At 40.1% G+C, this 15665-nt stretch overlaps 2 protein-coding genes across 2 annotated transcripts in view; one reads left to right on the top strand and one right to left on the bottom strand.

Moving 5' to 3' along the window:
• Positions 1-12351, top strand: part of aven (apoptosis, caspase activation inhibitor) — a 37070-nt gene extending 24719 nt beyond the window's left edge. Inside the window, exons 3-6 of the mRNA XM_042390466.1 lie at positions 7958-8028; positions 8963-9058; positions 10112-10406; positions 10590-12351. Coding sequence (XP_042246400.1) covers positions 7958-8028; positions 8963-9058; positions 10112-10406; positions 10590-10735 — 608 coding nt within the window. The 3' untranslated portion in view covers positions 10736-12351. The remainder of the gene's footprint in view (positions 1-7957; positions 8029-8962; positions 9059-10111; positions 10407-10589) is intronic.
• The window catches only part of ryr3 (ryanodine receptor 3), a 120698-nt gene continuing 117233 nt past the window's right edge, over positions 12201-15665 (bottom strand). The window contains exons 104-108 of the mRNA XM_042390463.1: positions 15442-15598; positions 15155-15219; positions 14474-14574; positions 14314-14365; positions 12201-13395 (exon numbers count right to left, since the gene is read on the bottom strand). Of these exons, the coding sequence (XP_042246397.1) occupies positions 13300-13395; positions 14314-14365; positions 14474-14574; positions 15155-15219; positions 15442-15598 (471 nt within the window). The 3' untranslated portion in view covers positions 12201-13299. The remainder of the gene's footprint in view (positions 13396-14313; positions 14366-14473; positions 14575-15154; positions 15220-15441; positions 15599-15665) is intronic.

Consider the following 15665-nt stretch of genomic DNA (forward strand, 5'->3'; position numbering starts at 1 on the left):
AGTGATGTAACTAGGAAACTGGGCATACTTGTCATCATAGAAATAGATCATAAAATTGTGGTATTTTTGGAATTTCAGCTAAGAGGCTTGCAATGTTTATTGCAACTTCACTACAACTCCACTCGCTCACCAGAGCTGCTCCAGTCTGCAAATACGTTCCTCTGTCTAAAAAGGTCAAAACTCCAGCAACACTTGTAGTATATAGAACAACTTTATTACTTGACCAACACATTGAGAATGTTCCATTGTGCCTGTCTGTAGCACAGTAGCCTTCAGTGTTGATAGGTCATTACTCATGACGTGTAACCAATCAGATTGTGCTGTCAGTGGGACATTGCTCAAGACCACAGAGCGATGACTACAGACAGACAGAGGCAGCTGCATCAGTGCCAAATAGCGTATTTTTAAATTAATTTATTTTATCGGCAATCAGATTTAAAAAAAAAAAATAAAAAATTCCAATAATTGTAAAAATGCTGAATTTCGGATCCGATAACCAGCCGACCACTATTGTTTACTCATCTATTCAGCCAATCTTATAGCTGAGGCTGCTTGCGTCTGTGTAATGAGAGACCCAGATGTGGCGGCACTCTCAGTCTGATGGTTATTTCAGCCGCAGGGACCAGTGCTGGGAGGTTACATGTGAGCTTAAAGCACACATTCATTCTCACCTGATTAGCCTGCTGTTCCTCATCAGCTCTTTGTTGGTCCAGAGCATGGCTGTGTTACTGTAGACAGCATGAAGAGAACAGCTATCGTTCAACATTATTTGTTTGATACAGAGGAGTGATAATAGACTCTTATCTCTGAAACCGATGAAATTGATGAATTGTAGTAGAATATTCATGTGCCTCCACTAGTAGAGGGAGGATTTAGTACACCACATATTTCTTTTGATCAAAGCAATCCCTCATTTCATGTGTACCTTGAAAAACAACACACACTGCTACCTAAGGACATCTAGGAAACAACCTAATGTGCAAATTAAACTGGACGTCCACATCAGATGTTGGAATATGATCGATTAGATCCCAGGTAAGTGGTGCCTGAGCCACAGCCTCTTACCTCGGAACAAGCTGCAGGCCAGTAAAACACATGCCTAATGAGAACAAGGCCTCGGGTGGATTGGAGCTGTTCTGATATGACTTTGACATAAACACAGCCCCACACAATCACCATTAAAAGTTAAGAGTAAATAGCTTCAGCGGTCTTTATTGTCTCGCCTGGTTTGCTCAGGATTTTAATTGCAATTAGCGCAGACAGTGATTTATCGATGCACAGTGGATTTCAGCAACGTGTCGTGTTGGGCTAATTGGTTTGGTTAAAAAGGCGTGACAGGGAGCATGCTGGAGGTAGTGTAGCTCTCGGAAAGAGGATCAGCTCCACAGATCGCAACAAGTTTCTCTGAAACAGTCTTCCCTGTATTTTGTCTCAGCTCTGTGTATCTTTTTTCCCCATTTTATCCTTCATCCCTTCAGTCTTTTCCTCTTTTTTCCTTTTCTTTCGTACATGTTCCATCCTGTCCCTCTTCTTAAGGTTGCACAGTATAGTAATAGCACTCAATTGCTCTTCAGTTTTCAATGAGCCGTCTTGCTCCATCTCCTCTCTTATTGAGGATCTGCCACGACAGCCAGTTTAAAAGAGAAGTAATCATTCACTGATCACACACCATTACTCTACTAGCAAATGGAAGAGGAAGGGGGAGTGGGGAATGTGTGTGTTCCTCTTCCAGTCAGATAAAATATCAACATTTCAGTGCAGCTGTTACTGGAGACTGAGCAGCGATACTGTTGCTCCTTATATGTCCCTCCTGTTTCTGTTCAATCAATCACCGCTCCAGGAAAGAAGACTAACCAAGGTTACGACCAGGCCGCAGCCGTATACAGCGAGTGGACTGCCTCTGTGCAGCAAACTGTATACCAAAGGTGTGGCCCAGTCAGCAAGGGTACACCCTTGTTGACTGGGCCACACCATCACAGATGCACATGGTGGCGTGTGCAGCTCTGTGAGCTCAGCAACCGACAGGGCAACAGCAGCATGCTCTGGCAAACAGGATGAGAGGGGTTTGGCAGAAACACAACCCAGGATACTTTTTATGATCGTATTTGTATATACACATGATATTCACTGTAATTGTAAACTAAACTAAATATTAATACCAACTTCCAGATGTTGAGTTGCCCATATTAAGTAGCACAGTCCTCATGTTAACAGTTTCAAAGCTTCAAATTCCTTCTCTAACTGAGGCTCTTTAGTTTGAAATGGAAATCAGTGAGGGATAATCGCTGTTAGGGCTGCAACCAACTATTATTTTCATTATTGATTCATCTGTGGGTTATTTTCTCAATCAATTAGTTGTTTGGTCTATAAAATGTCAGATAATGATGATAAATGTCGATCACCTTTTCCCAAAGCCCAAGATGTAACCTCAGTTGTCTTATTTTTGTGCCAACTAAGAAGTCCACAACCTAAAGATATTTAGTTTACTGTCATAGCAGACTAAAGAAACCAGGAAATTTTTTGAGTCATTTCTTCTTAAAAATATGATTCAAAGTGATGAATGGTGATTCATTTTCTGTCCATCGAATAATCAATTAATTGACTAATTGTTGCAGATCTAATGGCTATAAACGAGAGCTTATGTAATAGATTTTGGTTAGAATTGCTAATATGTTGTGCGAGCATTGTGAGATTCCCTCCAAGATTTTTTTTAATTAAAATTTCTGCAAAAAGAGATTTTTCATTTTCCGTTTCCTGAGGTTTGGTAACTGGTTTCTTGGGAAACCAACAGGTAAATTACGGCTGATTACGGGCTATTAGAATAAAGAAAATCTTCCCTAATTATTTTCCCTAATTTAGGGACAAAAATCTTCATTGACAGTATCACATTTATAATCTGTATCTGCTGGTTCCAACACTTTATTGAAGCTATGTCATACCTACATTGAGTGATGTAGTGGGTGAAGAGTAGAACCCAAGATGCAAGTTTTTCAGTGTGTCTGTTTGATATGTTTGTGTATGGTGAGACTTCAGGTGTAAAACAAGACTAGGTCAAAACCTATTGTATGGCTGGACTGTGTACGGTCAGTGTATGAAATTGTAACCAATGTGCTACAGGGATAGTCAGTGTTAGTGTCTATAATGTGAAATCCTGGATATTAAATGTTCATTGGAAATTTTTTGTAGTGGTCCCAGTAATATTTGTTTTTAAAGTGTACTGAAGTAGCATATCACATGACATGGTTAAGCTACGTTTGAGTTAACAACAAAAAAAAAAAAAAAAAAAAAAAGAAGACCCCCCCCCAGGACATAATAACATTACATAATAACAACAAATAACATTGTTTCAGCTTTAATGATTGGACTCATAATAAGGAGATAACAAAGATATAAACTTCTTTACTGCTAAAAAAACCCCCAGTTGTTCTGACTCGTCATAAACTTGCAGTAAGCTTACAGTTTGTATGCATTTCCTCGATCCCTCACCCTGTTCATCGTGACGTGATGCAGATCCAGCGTGTCTTATCTTCATCCTGACTCCGCGCCAGTTCTAGACAGTCTCGTAGAGCAGAACGGAGGAGAGGGGTGAAGATGAACAGCGCCGGGGTGAGAGCAGAGTGGAGTTGAGTGGAGCAGGAAAAGAGCAGAGCGGAACAGAAAGGCAGGAGCGAGGCCAGCGAGAGCGCACAACACATCCCGATATAAAAGATGAGAGCGGGACTCGGCATTAGCGAGCCATAGATAGCTCAGCGAAGCCGGGGTTGCAAGCAAAAAGCCACATTTGTTAATATGGGGTTCAGCCAGCAAGATGTCAAGAGACAGGATACCACATTATACAGGAGTTACACAATGCCAGCCGAGCCACTTAGCCCACAGCATGAGTAATGCAGTGTTTATTCACTGTGGAATAACTCACTGAGGTTTACCGGCCCAACTGCCACTGACGCACTTAGACAATCATTTTAACTATGAATTGATCTATAATCAGTTCCGTATAGTGAGGTCAGGAGCTTTACTGGCATGCAGTATTATTATTGTATATTTACCAGCATTCCCACACCTCAAGAGTTTCTTGGATATGTGAATTGTTTGGGAATGACAGGAAATGTCTGGAAAACTGTGGAAGAATTTGCTGATAAACACATAATGACATAAATGGAAATGGTGGATAACTGCATTTATTTGCAACTTTTTCATTAATTATTCATTCATTCATTTAATAGTCTGCAATTAATTGATACTCTGTGTTATGGATACATTTCAGTCATTACCAAGGAAGAATTTGGGTTTGATATCCAGCTCTGACTACAATCTTTAAATCTAGCTGTATGAACAGTGTAAGTGTTACTTCTTAGTGGAGTGTCTATACACAGTTTTTACATATAGGAAACCACATGGCCTGTTTTTCACACAGATTTATGATTTGAAGTGACAGATCCTCTGTAGATGTCAAACTCTGCTCTTAAAACAGTGTCAGCCAAGACCGCGGAGAGGATTTAAGTCTCAGATCTGTTTGGACGAGCAAGTATGAAGAGCTTGCTTCGCTCTCTCTCTCTCTCATTCTTTCATTTTTCTTCATCGCCTTCTCACTTGCTCACTCCTTTTTTTTCTTTTTTTTTTCTTTACTCCTCCTCCCAACCCGTCGTCTTGTCTCTGTCTTCTGGAGGTTTGACAGAAGTGTCTCTCATCCTCGCTGGCAGCTGTTGCCATGGTTGTGTCAGCGCCTCCGAACTACCTGGGATGGTATTTCCATGGACACAGATCAGGATGACACTGGGCTCCGGGGTGTAGGAGGGAGGCGGTTCACCAGTGTCAGCAATTCTGTGTGTTGGAGACCGAATGAAGGAGACAGAGCAGGAAGAGGAGGAGGAGGAGGAGGAAGAAGAGGATTAGGATCTGAGAAGATATTAAACAGAGAGTATCAGGAGCCGGAAAAAGAGTGAATGTGAGAGTGAGAGGCCAGGGTGATTTCCTGTAGCCACTGCTGAAGGGTAATTTCACCTCGATGCAGGTTTCCCATTTACCTTTTAACACAGAATCATTCCATTTAGTTTCATGAACAAACAACAAAGCAAGAGAAATGAACAGAGGCACCCTGAGGACATCATGCACTAAATCCTGGAACTGCTCCGTTAACACTGGAGTGGAGATGATAACATTTCAATGACATGATTATACAGGTTTTCTCTCACTTCATGATAAATCACAAACTATGGCCTAATTGAGAAATGGAGTTTTTAATGCACTGTTCTCTGATTCCATTACAAGCCAAGAATCACTGGATTTTTTAGACTGATGCTGACATTGATATTTTAGAAAAATACAAATCCTAAAAAGAACTGTCAATCACAGCTTTTAATCAACACCCACATGGCAGACATCAAAGCCCATTATACGTCTTCAAATCTTATTAACAGAGCGATAATTTCCAAAATTACCATCAGCACACTTGGAGGGCCCAAGTTTAGCGATTGAGACCATAGTCACTCATGGAAAAAACTTATTAACTTAGTATTTCTTGAGAGAAGTTGGTGCGTTTTGAATGGGAGTCAATGGGAGACTGGGATTTTTTGGAGCCAGCATCTAGTGACTGTCGGTGGTTTTGCACTTTAACGAACTTCTGCATTGGCTTCAGTCTCAAGCTGTGTTGGTTGCCAGTTGATTAGAACATCATGGGCAATGTTTTCAAATGACCCCCCCCCCCCCTCCTAAAAATACTATATTAGAACAACAAAAAAGAAGAAAGTGGAGGTCAAATATTCATAATTAACTGTATTTATTTCTTCAGTTTCCTGCAATGTAGAGTTTCAGCGATTATTCAGTTCATCAATTAGTTAGTCGATTGTTGTTGAACTATTTTAATAATCGATCAATCGTTTCGGATGACAGATATTTTTCAAGCAAAAATGCTAAACCTTCTTTGGTTCCAGCTTCTCAAATGTGATTTGCTGTTTCTGTCAGTCATATGTGTCCGTGAATTGAATATCTTAAGGCTTTTGACTGTTAGGTCATAGACATATGCAACCTGTGAAGGTTCATATTATTACATGCATGTGAAAACGAGTATGTTGACAAAGAAATTAAGGCTAATAAATAATTCAACTGGGTTTATTAGTGACCTAACAGGTGTAGGAGGTAATGTTGAATAAATTATTGTAAGTGTAGGACAAGATGCATCTCATTTGTGTTTCATTTTAGTGTGACTGGCCTCATGTTCGCCTATGGATTATGTTGACCTGTTTGAAGCTTTGTCGATGTTATCACTCAGTAATGCTGCCATGTTTTCTTAGTTTGAAGGTAAGCTGCTCAGAATATTGTTAGTAAATGATCTGTTTAAGATACTAGCAGCTCTGAATCAGGTGTGAGATCTGGTTTTCGATTTCCTGTCCACTAAAGTCAGGTTTTATATGCCCAGATTACCTGGGAAGGTGGAAGTGAGTCGATCTTACCGATATCAGACACCCAAGGCCGTTCAGCATAAAGGCATCCACCCCCTCACCCGTCACATAAAGCTGACATTTCCATTCCCTTCTCTTATCTGTCTGCCTCGCAGTCATTGTAACCTCGATAATGCTCCTATTCATAAATCATCTTTTCTCTGCCTGTTTGACAGCAGGCCTGCAGACAAAAAGCCCTCCCGCATTCTCTCCTTTTTGACCCCCGTCACTTCCCGTACAGCAAAACAATCAAGGACAACTGCAGATGGTAGCAAGCATCCCGCCTGAAAGACGGCGTGTCTTTAATATAACCCACACAGGGCAGAGGAACAAAGTGAGAGGCTGTGACTGACTGTGGCTCCTCTGTCAGGTCTCCCACTGACTGTCCATCTGTGTGTGGCAGACTGACCTGTGTCTGCTGTTTGTGACTTCACCCTGTAAAAAAATCTCTGATGCTGAGCAGGTGAAGCAGCACTGGAGGATATCAGAGTGCTTTGATTCAAACCAGTGAGATGAAGCCTGTCGTGGGTTTATTTTTCTGCTGCTGGCTGAGTGGCGACAACCACTTAAACTGCTTCAGGAAGCAAACTCTGCTGTTTTCTGAAAACCAGAAAATTGCTTGTTTTTCACCCAGAGTGCACTAAAAATAATTTATAGGGCATGAGTTGGTGGCCTGCATTCATGTATGCATTTTTTGATAAGTAGTAAAAACGTCTAACAGGTTAAATTCTTTAAACAAAACAAGAAGAAGTTCTATTTATTGGGGAATATTCACCCTAATTTTCAAAATTTGCTTGATTGATTATTCCTTTAAAAACAATAAAGCAATTCCCCACCTTTGTTACCTCAAAAAAGAAAGATCAACTACCTGTTGCGTCAGCGTCATGTAGCATTTGAGAATTTTTACATCCATGTTTGAACAAAGTTAACCTTTCATTACATTCACATCTGACTCTGTGTGTCCTTGTCGAGCAGATGTGTTGGATGTTGTGTTGTTACTCAGCACTCTTCATACTCAGTTTCCCTCTGTGCCTCTCTTATAACACAAGTTTTCTCTCGTGTTCGTCTGCAAACTGCCGATAGCTCTGAAAAAAATGCTAACATGTCGAGTCTGTCTGCTGAACGCGTGTCACCACTGCTGTTTGTGCTTATTAATCATGCAGCTTCAGTGGAGAGCCCTCAGGCGGTTGGTGTTTTGGCAGCAAAGTGGCGCCACATGTTAGCACTGCTTTAGCTCTCATACTGATCAACTGTTTACACAAAGTTATTGCCTGCTTTCCAGAGAAACACTGGTTTACCATTTCGGACATCAGAGGTGTGAAAGCCGTTCACTCAGCTTACATGAACAAGAGAATCAATCACACAAAGCCTAGAGATGTCTTTGTATTTAAAATAAATGAACAAACTGGGGATAAGTTTGGATTCAAAGTGGTATACCAAGGCTCTAGTTACTAATAATACTGTAGGGAGTTGACCATAGCACTGATATGTCAAACTCTGTTTCTGTGTGTTTTTCTCAGGGGATTCGTTCACTCAATTCCGGTTTTCAGATGAAAAAGACTGGGAGATGGATTCATTTGCAGCCAATCAGGTAAATCTATATTCTGCCCCGTCTCCACCACTCTGTATTGCTTCTTTTTCTTTCATGGATTTAACCCACTTTGTGAAGTATGGATCCCTCAAGCAGGCATTACATCCGGGTTGCACAACAGTTACAGTAGGAAGCAGCATGGCTCTATGGAAGGTAATGTCTGATGGGCAATTTGTTGGTCAGTTAACCACTGAAGTCCAGATAAACTGTAAGAGGGATTGGTATGAAATTTGGAGCAGATATCCACAGTGCCCAGAGGACTTTCCATTTATAATATATTTATAATTTTGTACAGATATTTATGGTTCCCAAACAGTGAATCCCTCTGACTTTTCCTGATTTGTTTAATCTAATGCCATCATCAGGTCAAAATTTTAACTTGTCCAATGCTTTGATTTATAACCAAATACCTGCAAAACAAATTACCTTCCCATCAGCTTCAAAATGAATGGCCACCACACAAAGCAGTGAAACAAACAGATTATGTAATGGTTCCTGAACTCTTTCTTCTTCTTGTGTAGTCAGAACCACATTGTTTTCTTTCACTTGTGTACTAACGCAAAGGAATCCTGACCTATTCATGTTTGAATAATGATCCCAATATTTTACTGATATTATGACCTCATGTCAGTGTTTTTATATGCCCTATAAACGTGAATGGCTATCACTGACTGACTGACTGAGGAGTCAGACTGGGGAGTGTCGCCACTTCCTGTAGCTGCTGTTTCATATTGAAATCCTTCTAGTGTTTGATACACAGTCCAGCTATATACTAGCTATATCCTGAAGAAGATCCAGTGGAATTAAAATGTGTCTGTAAATTTTAAAATAAAAGCTACTGTTACAGCTTTATACACATTCTATCTGCCCACACAAACACATGTGGAGCCTGTTTGCAAACCGCTGCGGTTAGACTTTTTTGTTTTCTCTCTAGATGTCTGCAGTGTTTGTGGACCTCCCTGCGCTGGCCCAGAGCCTTCAAGAAGTGCCTCTCCATCAGAGACTGAACCTGGAGGCTGAGCTGGTTCAGGTAGGCAGTTTGACTACTGCACATATGCCCTCATCATTAGACTTCCAGCAGGCTGTGGTTACTTGAAGCTCAAGAGAAAATTCTCAAGAATCTTAATTGTTAAGAGTTCAGCTGTCTTGTCAGGGATTGAACTGAGAAAATCAATTACTGCAAAATTAATTTCTATACATTTCTTATAGAAATAATTGGATATTTGCTTTTTCCTGGTAGTGTGTGAAACATTAAAGAGACTACAGACTGGATTCCCTAATGGAGATTAAGCCTAGTCTGAGACAAAAAACAAATCAATAGCAACAAATCCTTAGACAAGGATTAGGCTAAATCTTTATCCAGGAAACCAGCTCTTAGGATTTTAAATTTAAAACCTTTGTCATCATTTTGCTGTCCTGTACAAAACCAAACACACTTTTGTACAGACCAAATTTTACTGGCATTTGCTGCTTGGAAAATTCTAATTTCAGTAATTGGCTGCAGGATTGTACCTCACAGTATGTCCTGTCAAGAGTGGATTACAAATCAGGCAAAGTCAGCAAATGCCCCAGGGCCCAAAACCCCAAGGCGCCCTAAAAGCCAGCCAGTGTCATTTGATTTGCTGTAATTTAATTAGTTGTGCATTTGTTTTCCAAATTCTGCAACATGCTTCACTGAAAGACAATGTCAGTTGCTAAAGGCAGAGATTAATTCTGCATCATAACCTATACCTTACCTAACTGAATTCTAGTCTTTTTTTTACCTTTTGGTACCATGTGTAAGTGGGGCAGATTTCTAAATAAAATTGTAATAAATCAAACGACTAACTAAGAACTAACTGACATTCAACAAACACAAGTAGAGCAAGTAGTACTGGTAGTTTGGATTTCCATGTGAAATATGTTTTGTCTTTGTTTTTGTATAGTGTCACTTTATTGGTGTTTGGAGGTAACAAGGTGCATAGTGTACAGAACACAGTAGGGAATGGGGTCGTTAGGGGCCCAACAGCTCCTTTTGCCCCATACTGGGTTAATCCAGCCATGTTTCTTGTTACAGCCATTTACACTTACCCTGCTGTTTCAGGTCTCAACACCAGTAGAGTTGCCCACTATGACCCTCGCACCTAAACAGGAGATACCCAAAACTGCCACATTCACTCCACCGTCCGCAACTTTAAAAGTCCTCAGCACCAACCAGAAAGTCTCCGTTGCTTCAATCCCAGTGTCAGGATCAGACTCTCGGGTTTCCGTAAGTGCCGCTGAGCCACAGGTGGATGATGTTGATGAAGAGCTGGACCAGCTGCTCGGTTTAGAGAAACCAGTTTCAGGAGACCAGTCTGTCAGTGTTGCAGACGAGAAGAGTGATGGTCCAGAGAAATGTGAGTACATTCAGCATGCTTTGAAAATGTGATTATATTCACTATATTTCTCCCAGACTTAAATACACCAAAGTCGTCAGAACTTAAATTAAAAAGTTAGTCTTCAAATTGCTGTCCATTTTCAAACCTTATTATAACAGTAAGAGTCACAATCTTCCCTTCATGTGCTCTTTTAATCTGCAGCATGTGAGGAAGTGGTACCGGAGGTGATAAAAGAGAAGATGGAGGAGGTGAAAGACAAAGATGTCACGCCTCCCAAGTCTGCTTCAATCAAACAGGAAATGACAGAGGAGGACCTGGAGGACTGGCTAGATAGCATGATCTCCTGACCATCACCCATCAAGGACACAGAGTTGATTAAAAAACAAAAAAGAAGAGGTATACAAAGGAACCTGAACATTAAAATTTAAAGTTGTAATCCTTAAGATTTCAGTCCTGCTTGATTTGGCAACACCTTTGGTCACCATGGTAACAGCGAGTGCAGTTTAATAGTACAGCAAACACTCCTTGAGCAGCTTCAGAAATACAACACCAGAGCAACTGGTGCATCAGTTTGCAGTGCAGCTTAACAAACTTGCATAAAAAAGATGCCAAAATTGCCTGTTGTTTTGATGAAGGAGTGTGATCAGTGATGTTTATGGAACTTGGCGCAAGCACGTCATGCCAACAATTATGGTAAAGCACACCCTCTCGTGTAATATTGCTTAATTGTGTCCTTGGTAAGCTATGTTTCGGCAGGTCAAAGACAAACAGGCATAAATGCCCGACTAACAGTACTGACATCTGCAGATATTTTTGTAAACAATCTGATATTGGTATCAGTAATTTTTGTCTGTTTGACTGCTGTATGTATGCAAATTATGTACAATAATTCATTGTGCAAACAGTGACTTGCATCTGACACATCTAGGTTGCCGAAGTGGTACTCGAAAAATTCGTCCAGGGTTGGCAGGTGTGGAGAAGACACACTGTGTTTTGCCAGTCGAGTGCTCTTACTGTGAAGCAGCAGCAGTACCAAATGTTCAGTTTGCATTAGCAGCAACTTAATACAGCTCTGATACAGTGTGTACAGGAGAGTCAACAGTAAACAGTAAGGCTGGTGTCTAGGAGATAAAATTAGAAACGTATGGCTTGATAACATACATGCATTGTGTCCTGTGAATAGCTTGTGCGTAGTAAGGCATTTTGAAACCGGCGTGGGAATGGTGGACTCTGCCACCAACAATAAAAACTACTACACAGAGAGGTAATTACAGAATGGAAATACATTGAGTCGCTTTTGTCACTGAAAAAAATGCCGTCCATAAATAGTATCCACTACGGGGACTATAAGGATTATAACTTTAATGTCTTCATTGGGTTTAATCTGATTTAAATCCTCTGCGCTTCAACTTTTGTCCTCCAAACAGAACTTGAGTTGAAATGTCTCATAAAGACATTAAGCCTGAAAACCAATTTTTCAAGTTTAAATACTTGGCGGACACTCAAAGGACTTTAGATTGATGGACTTTCTTTCACTTTGGCCCGCTATTCTTTGCTTATTAAAAAGTGGTGGTCAAGCTATGTTTTTTGTCTAGTTTCTTCAGCTGAATGAGGGACAGTATGTTCGAAGGTGTAGAGATGGGACAGAATGTCTCGGACATCTGTGAGAATATGTCAAAATGTTCCCGCTGTACATGTTTCAGAGAAAGAATGCTCTGTTCCTTGTGAGATGGTGAAGGTTACACACCGCGGGAGTGTCGCCATTAGACGGATCCCAGCTGCTAAAGGGACGGACAAAAAGTGAAACAGCGCTCGGGTGACACGTTTGGTTTATTGCGTCAATTACTTTATTCATTTCCTCCCCCTCATCAAAAGAAATGCGGTTTACCAAAGCTACTACATACATACAAATGGCCATACAATAGCTGTTATCCATTTTGTTGTCAATAAATCCTTGAACCAAGCTGTGTTTTTTTTTTTTCTTTTCCTCTGCTTTGTGGGGTTCTTCTACTGTGGAAAGAAGTGCAGGCGGGCAGGACACCACAGCTTGGGAATAAAACCAAACTAAGCAACATTTACACAAGGATCATCTAGATTTTATACAACAAATGTTTTCTCTTTTTCACTTAAAAGCCACAAAACTAGCTCGAGCTAAATCTGCTTGTAACTAATCCAGAACTAGAGCACTGCTTGTGTCAGGAGGGACAAAAAATTAGTTATCTTGCATAGTTTCTCATAAGGCACGTTGGCACTTGATAAACACTTAAAGCGAGTCATCTCTGGTCCTGGAAGAACCATCTTCTGTTAACAACTCATGTCATCTGACAGATTTCAACCAGCTTTGAAAGGCAGATCAGGTCTCACTCATTATATTCGAGTTAACTGGATTGGTAGTGATCAATACTAGCAGCACACATCCATTCAGTTGGTTTGGTAATAAGTGACGCTAACATCCTGGCGTTCATCTAGAAATTGTGCATATTCAGACATTCAGCTGTCACGCTGTAACCCTTCACACATATCAAATGTCTACACACAACAAATTGTGCAACAGGTTGGGGTTAAGCAAGTGAAAAGGCAATGTGAATCAGAATCAAAAGAAGAATTTTCACAAAAGAGGCGTCGTGGCAAGTGACTATTTTCAGTAAGAGGGAAGAGGACTTGGACGCACAAACCTGAAATGTCCAATCATCTGTTGTTAGTCTTAAAATCATTTTCTTCAGATTACGTTTTGTGTGTATTTGAATTCAAAATGAATGATTTTTTTTTTCTTTAAATTTTTTTGTCAACACCATGGCAGCAGAGAAAGTCCAGCGAGTGTTCAGGTTCTGTTATCAGGGTGAAGTCAAGTTCAGAGTCTCTTTCATAATAGAAGGAGAGTAGAGAGAGGAGCTAAGCAGGGCTGCCTTCTCTAGCCCAACTGGTCCTCATACTGCTTACGGAAGCAGTCTCCAGTAGGGAAGAAGTCCCAGCATCTCTCCTGGTACATCTTCCACACAAATGACTCCTGGAGAGGTAGGGGAAAAAAAATGGCAGTTGTAGATCAGTTGATGAAGCTTTAGCAGTGTTACACATATGTTTTTATTATGACTACTAAAAATTTTGACAATGACATTAAAGGAATTCTATTCTATTGAAACGGTGACGGGGCTGTGAGTGAATCGTGGCGCAGACGGATGCTGTGGACATAAATGGTTACACTGAATGACACTTAGGGGTTCAGAAACCGGAGACCAGGGTCCTATTACATTAAACTGATTTGTGAGGACTGTTTCCATGCAGATCACAAATGGTGACAGCATTATCACTTCATTTGATTAGTCAAATGTGTTTAAATGAGCAAGAAGAAATTATCTTATATTGCAAATTGCAGCTTGCATGTTGCCAATTTGGTGAAATGGGCCACAGGATTTAAAAAAGGCTAAAGGACATAGAATACTGTGTAATACTGTAAGAACCCGAGATGCTGCTGTAAATTAAGACATCATAAGTACATTTTATTGATTATTTAGATCAAGACCCAAAATGATTGTATTTCTGCAAAAACTAAAGAAAGGTTTTAAGATCAAAGAAGTGGAGCTGTGAAGCTACAAAAAGCTTTTCTTGCATTTCCTGTGTCTGCTATTTGTGTCATAAGGACCAGTGCCTGAACATCAAATAAACTTGAATCTCAGGTGCAGGACAATAACAAGTTAATATCAAAAAAGTGAAAGTAAACCCACGCATTGTTTCTTCCTCTTGCAAAGCTGTACTTATGCAACATGAAGTGGGTTGAAATGTTGCACAAGTAAAACCTACTGAACCAAGAGTCAGAAACATCACTTCCTTTGCTGTCTTGAGAATGTCACATTTTGTACTGTAAGATACTGCAGAGCATTTATCATCTCATGTCAGAGAAAAGAGCTCTGAAATTCTTGTCACATACCTGACCCGTGTGTTCAGTCTCATCTTTGTTAATCAGGTACATCAGGAAGAACCTGTACAGTGAAGGACATTAATATTGTTCACAAACATAAATGCTGGAAATTAGAAATACCTCAACTAACTGAGTTTGATCATTTTCTGTGTCTTGTTGCTGCACTCACAGGTAGTTAGCTAGGTTGTGCTCTTGTAAGGTGTGGGTTTCAAACCCGTGAGGTGTCCGGTCAAAATAGTCGTTCCCAATGCCACAGATGAAGCATTTGGTCTGAAAAAGGAATGAGAGGGGATTAGGACTGCAACTCATAATGATTTTCATTATTGATTAATTGATTTATTTATTTATTGAATGGGACAGTGTGCAGTTTGAAACATTAAAGATGCACTGCACTAGAGTTAGCTTGAAGCTAATTTGCATCTGTAGTCCCTGACAAAAAACATACAACAGCACAACAACAAACAGTAAAAAGCAAAAAACAAACAAAAAAAAAAACACACCATATAAACCCACAATGTCAATTAGAAATAATGTAAACTAAACTCAGCTGTGTGACTCAATGGTCAAATGCCTTGTTCAAACGTCTAAAACTCAAAGATATTCAATTTATTATCATAGAGGACCAAGAAAACTAGCAAATATTTACATTTGATATGCTGCAACTTAACTAGTTTTGGCAAATTGCTGCACGTTAACATTTTTTGATCCACTAATAGTTTAACATCTAGAAGGGATATCGAAATTTTGAAACAGAGCTTTACTGAACTATGTCAACTGACACAACAATCATTTATTTTGTATTTGCATTTTTTTGTGGCTGTAATATTTCTCCTTATACAGAAAGTCTTACCTCCATGTCCTCCTTCACCTGCTCCTGCTGGTCTCTCAGCTCACCAAAGGCATCAATAATCAAACCTGAATGAGGGTGCAAAAGTCTGTCAGAGTAGCACTAAACAAAACACATCTTATAACACAACTATCAAGCTGTTATCGAATACAGAAGGAATGAAAAAAGGAAACAGTTGTGCACCTGGCAATCAATAGAGATCAAATTTTTCTGTTGTGTTTTTGTTTTTTTAAGGTAGCACATTGACAAATATGATCTGTGTTTTAGACCACACAAGTAAGATTGTGTACCCTGAATGATGGCCAGCAAGATGACAATGACAAAGAAGAAGAAGGTAATGTCAAAGAGGATGCGGTAGAGTTCATAGGGGTCTCCAGCTGGGTCCTCCAACTCGTCTCCAATACCACCTCCAGCTCTCACACCCACATACATGTGAAACAAATAGCACTGTCAAGAGAAAAAAGGGAAGAATAAGTTAAAAGATTCAGTCATTCCACATGTATTTAAGGTGAAC

The sequence above is a fragment of the Thunnus maccoyii genome, chromosome 17, assembly GCF_910596095.1.
Source record: "Thunnus maccoyii chromosome 17, fThuMac1.1, whole genome shotgun sequence".
In the NCBI taxonomy this organism is placed as follows: Eukaryota; Metazoa; Chordata; class Actinopteri; order Scombriformes; family Scombridae; genus Thunnus; species Thunnus maccoyii.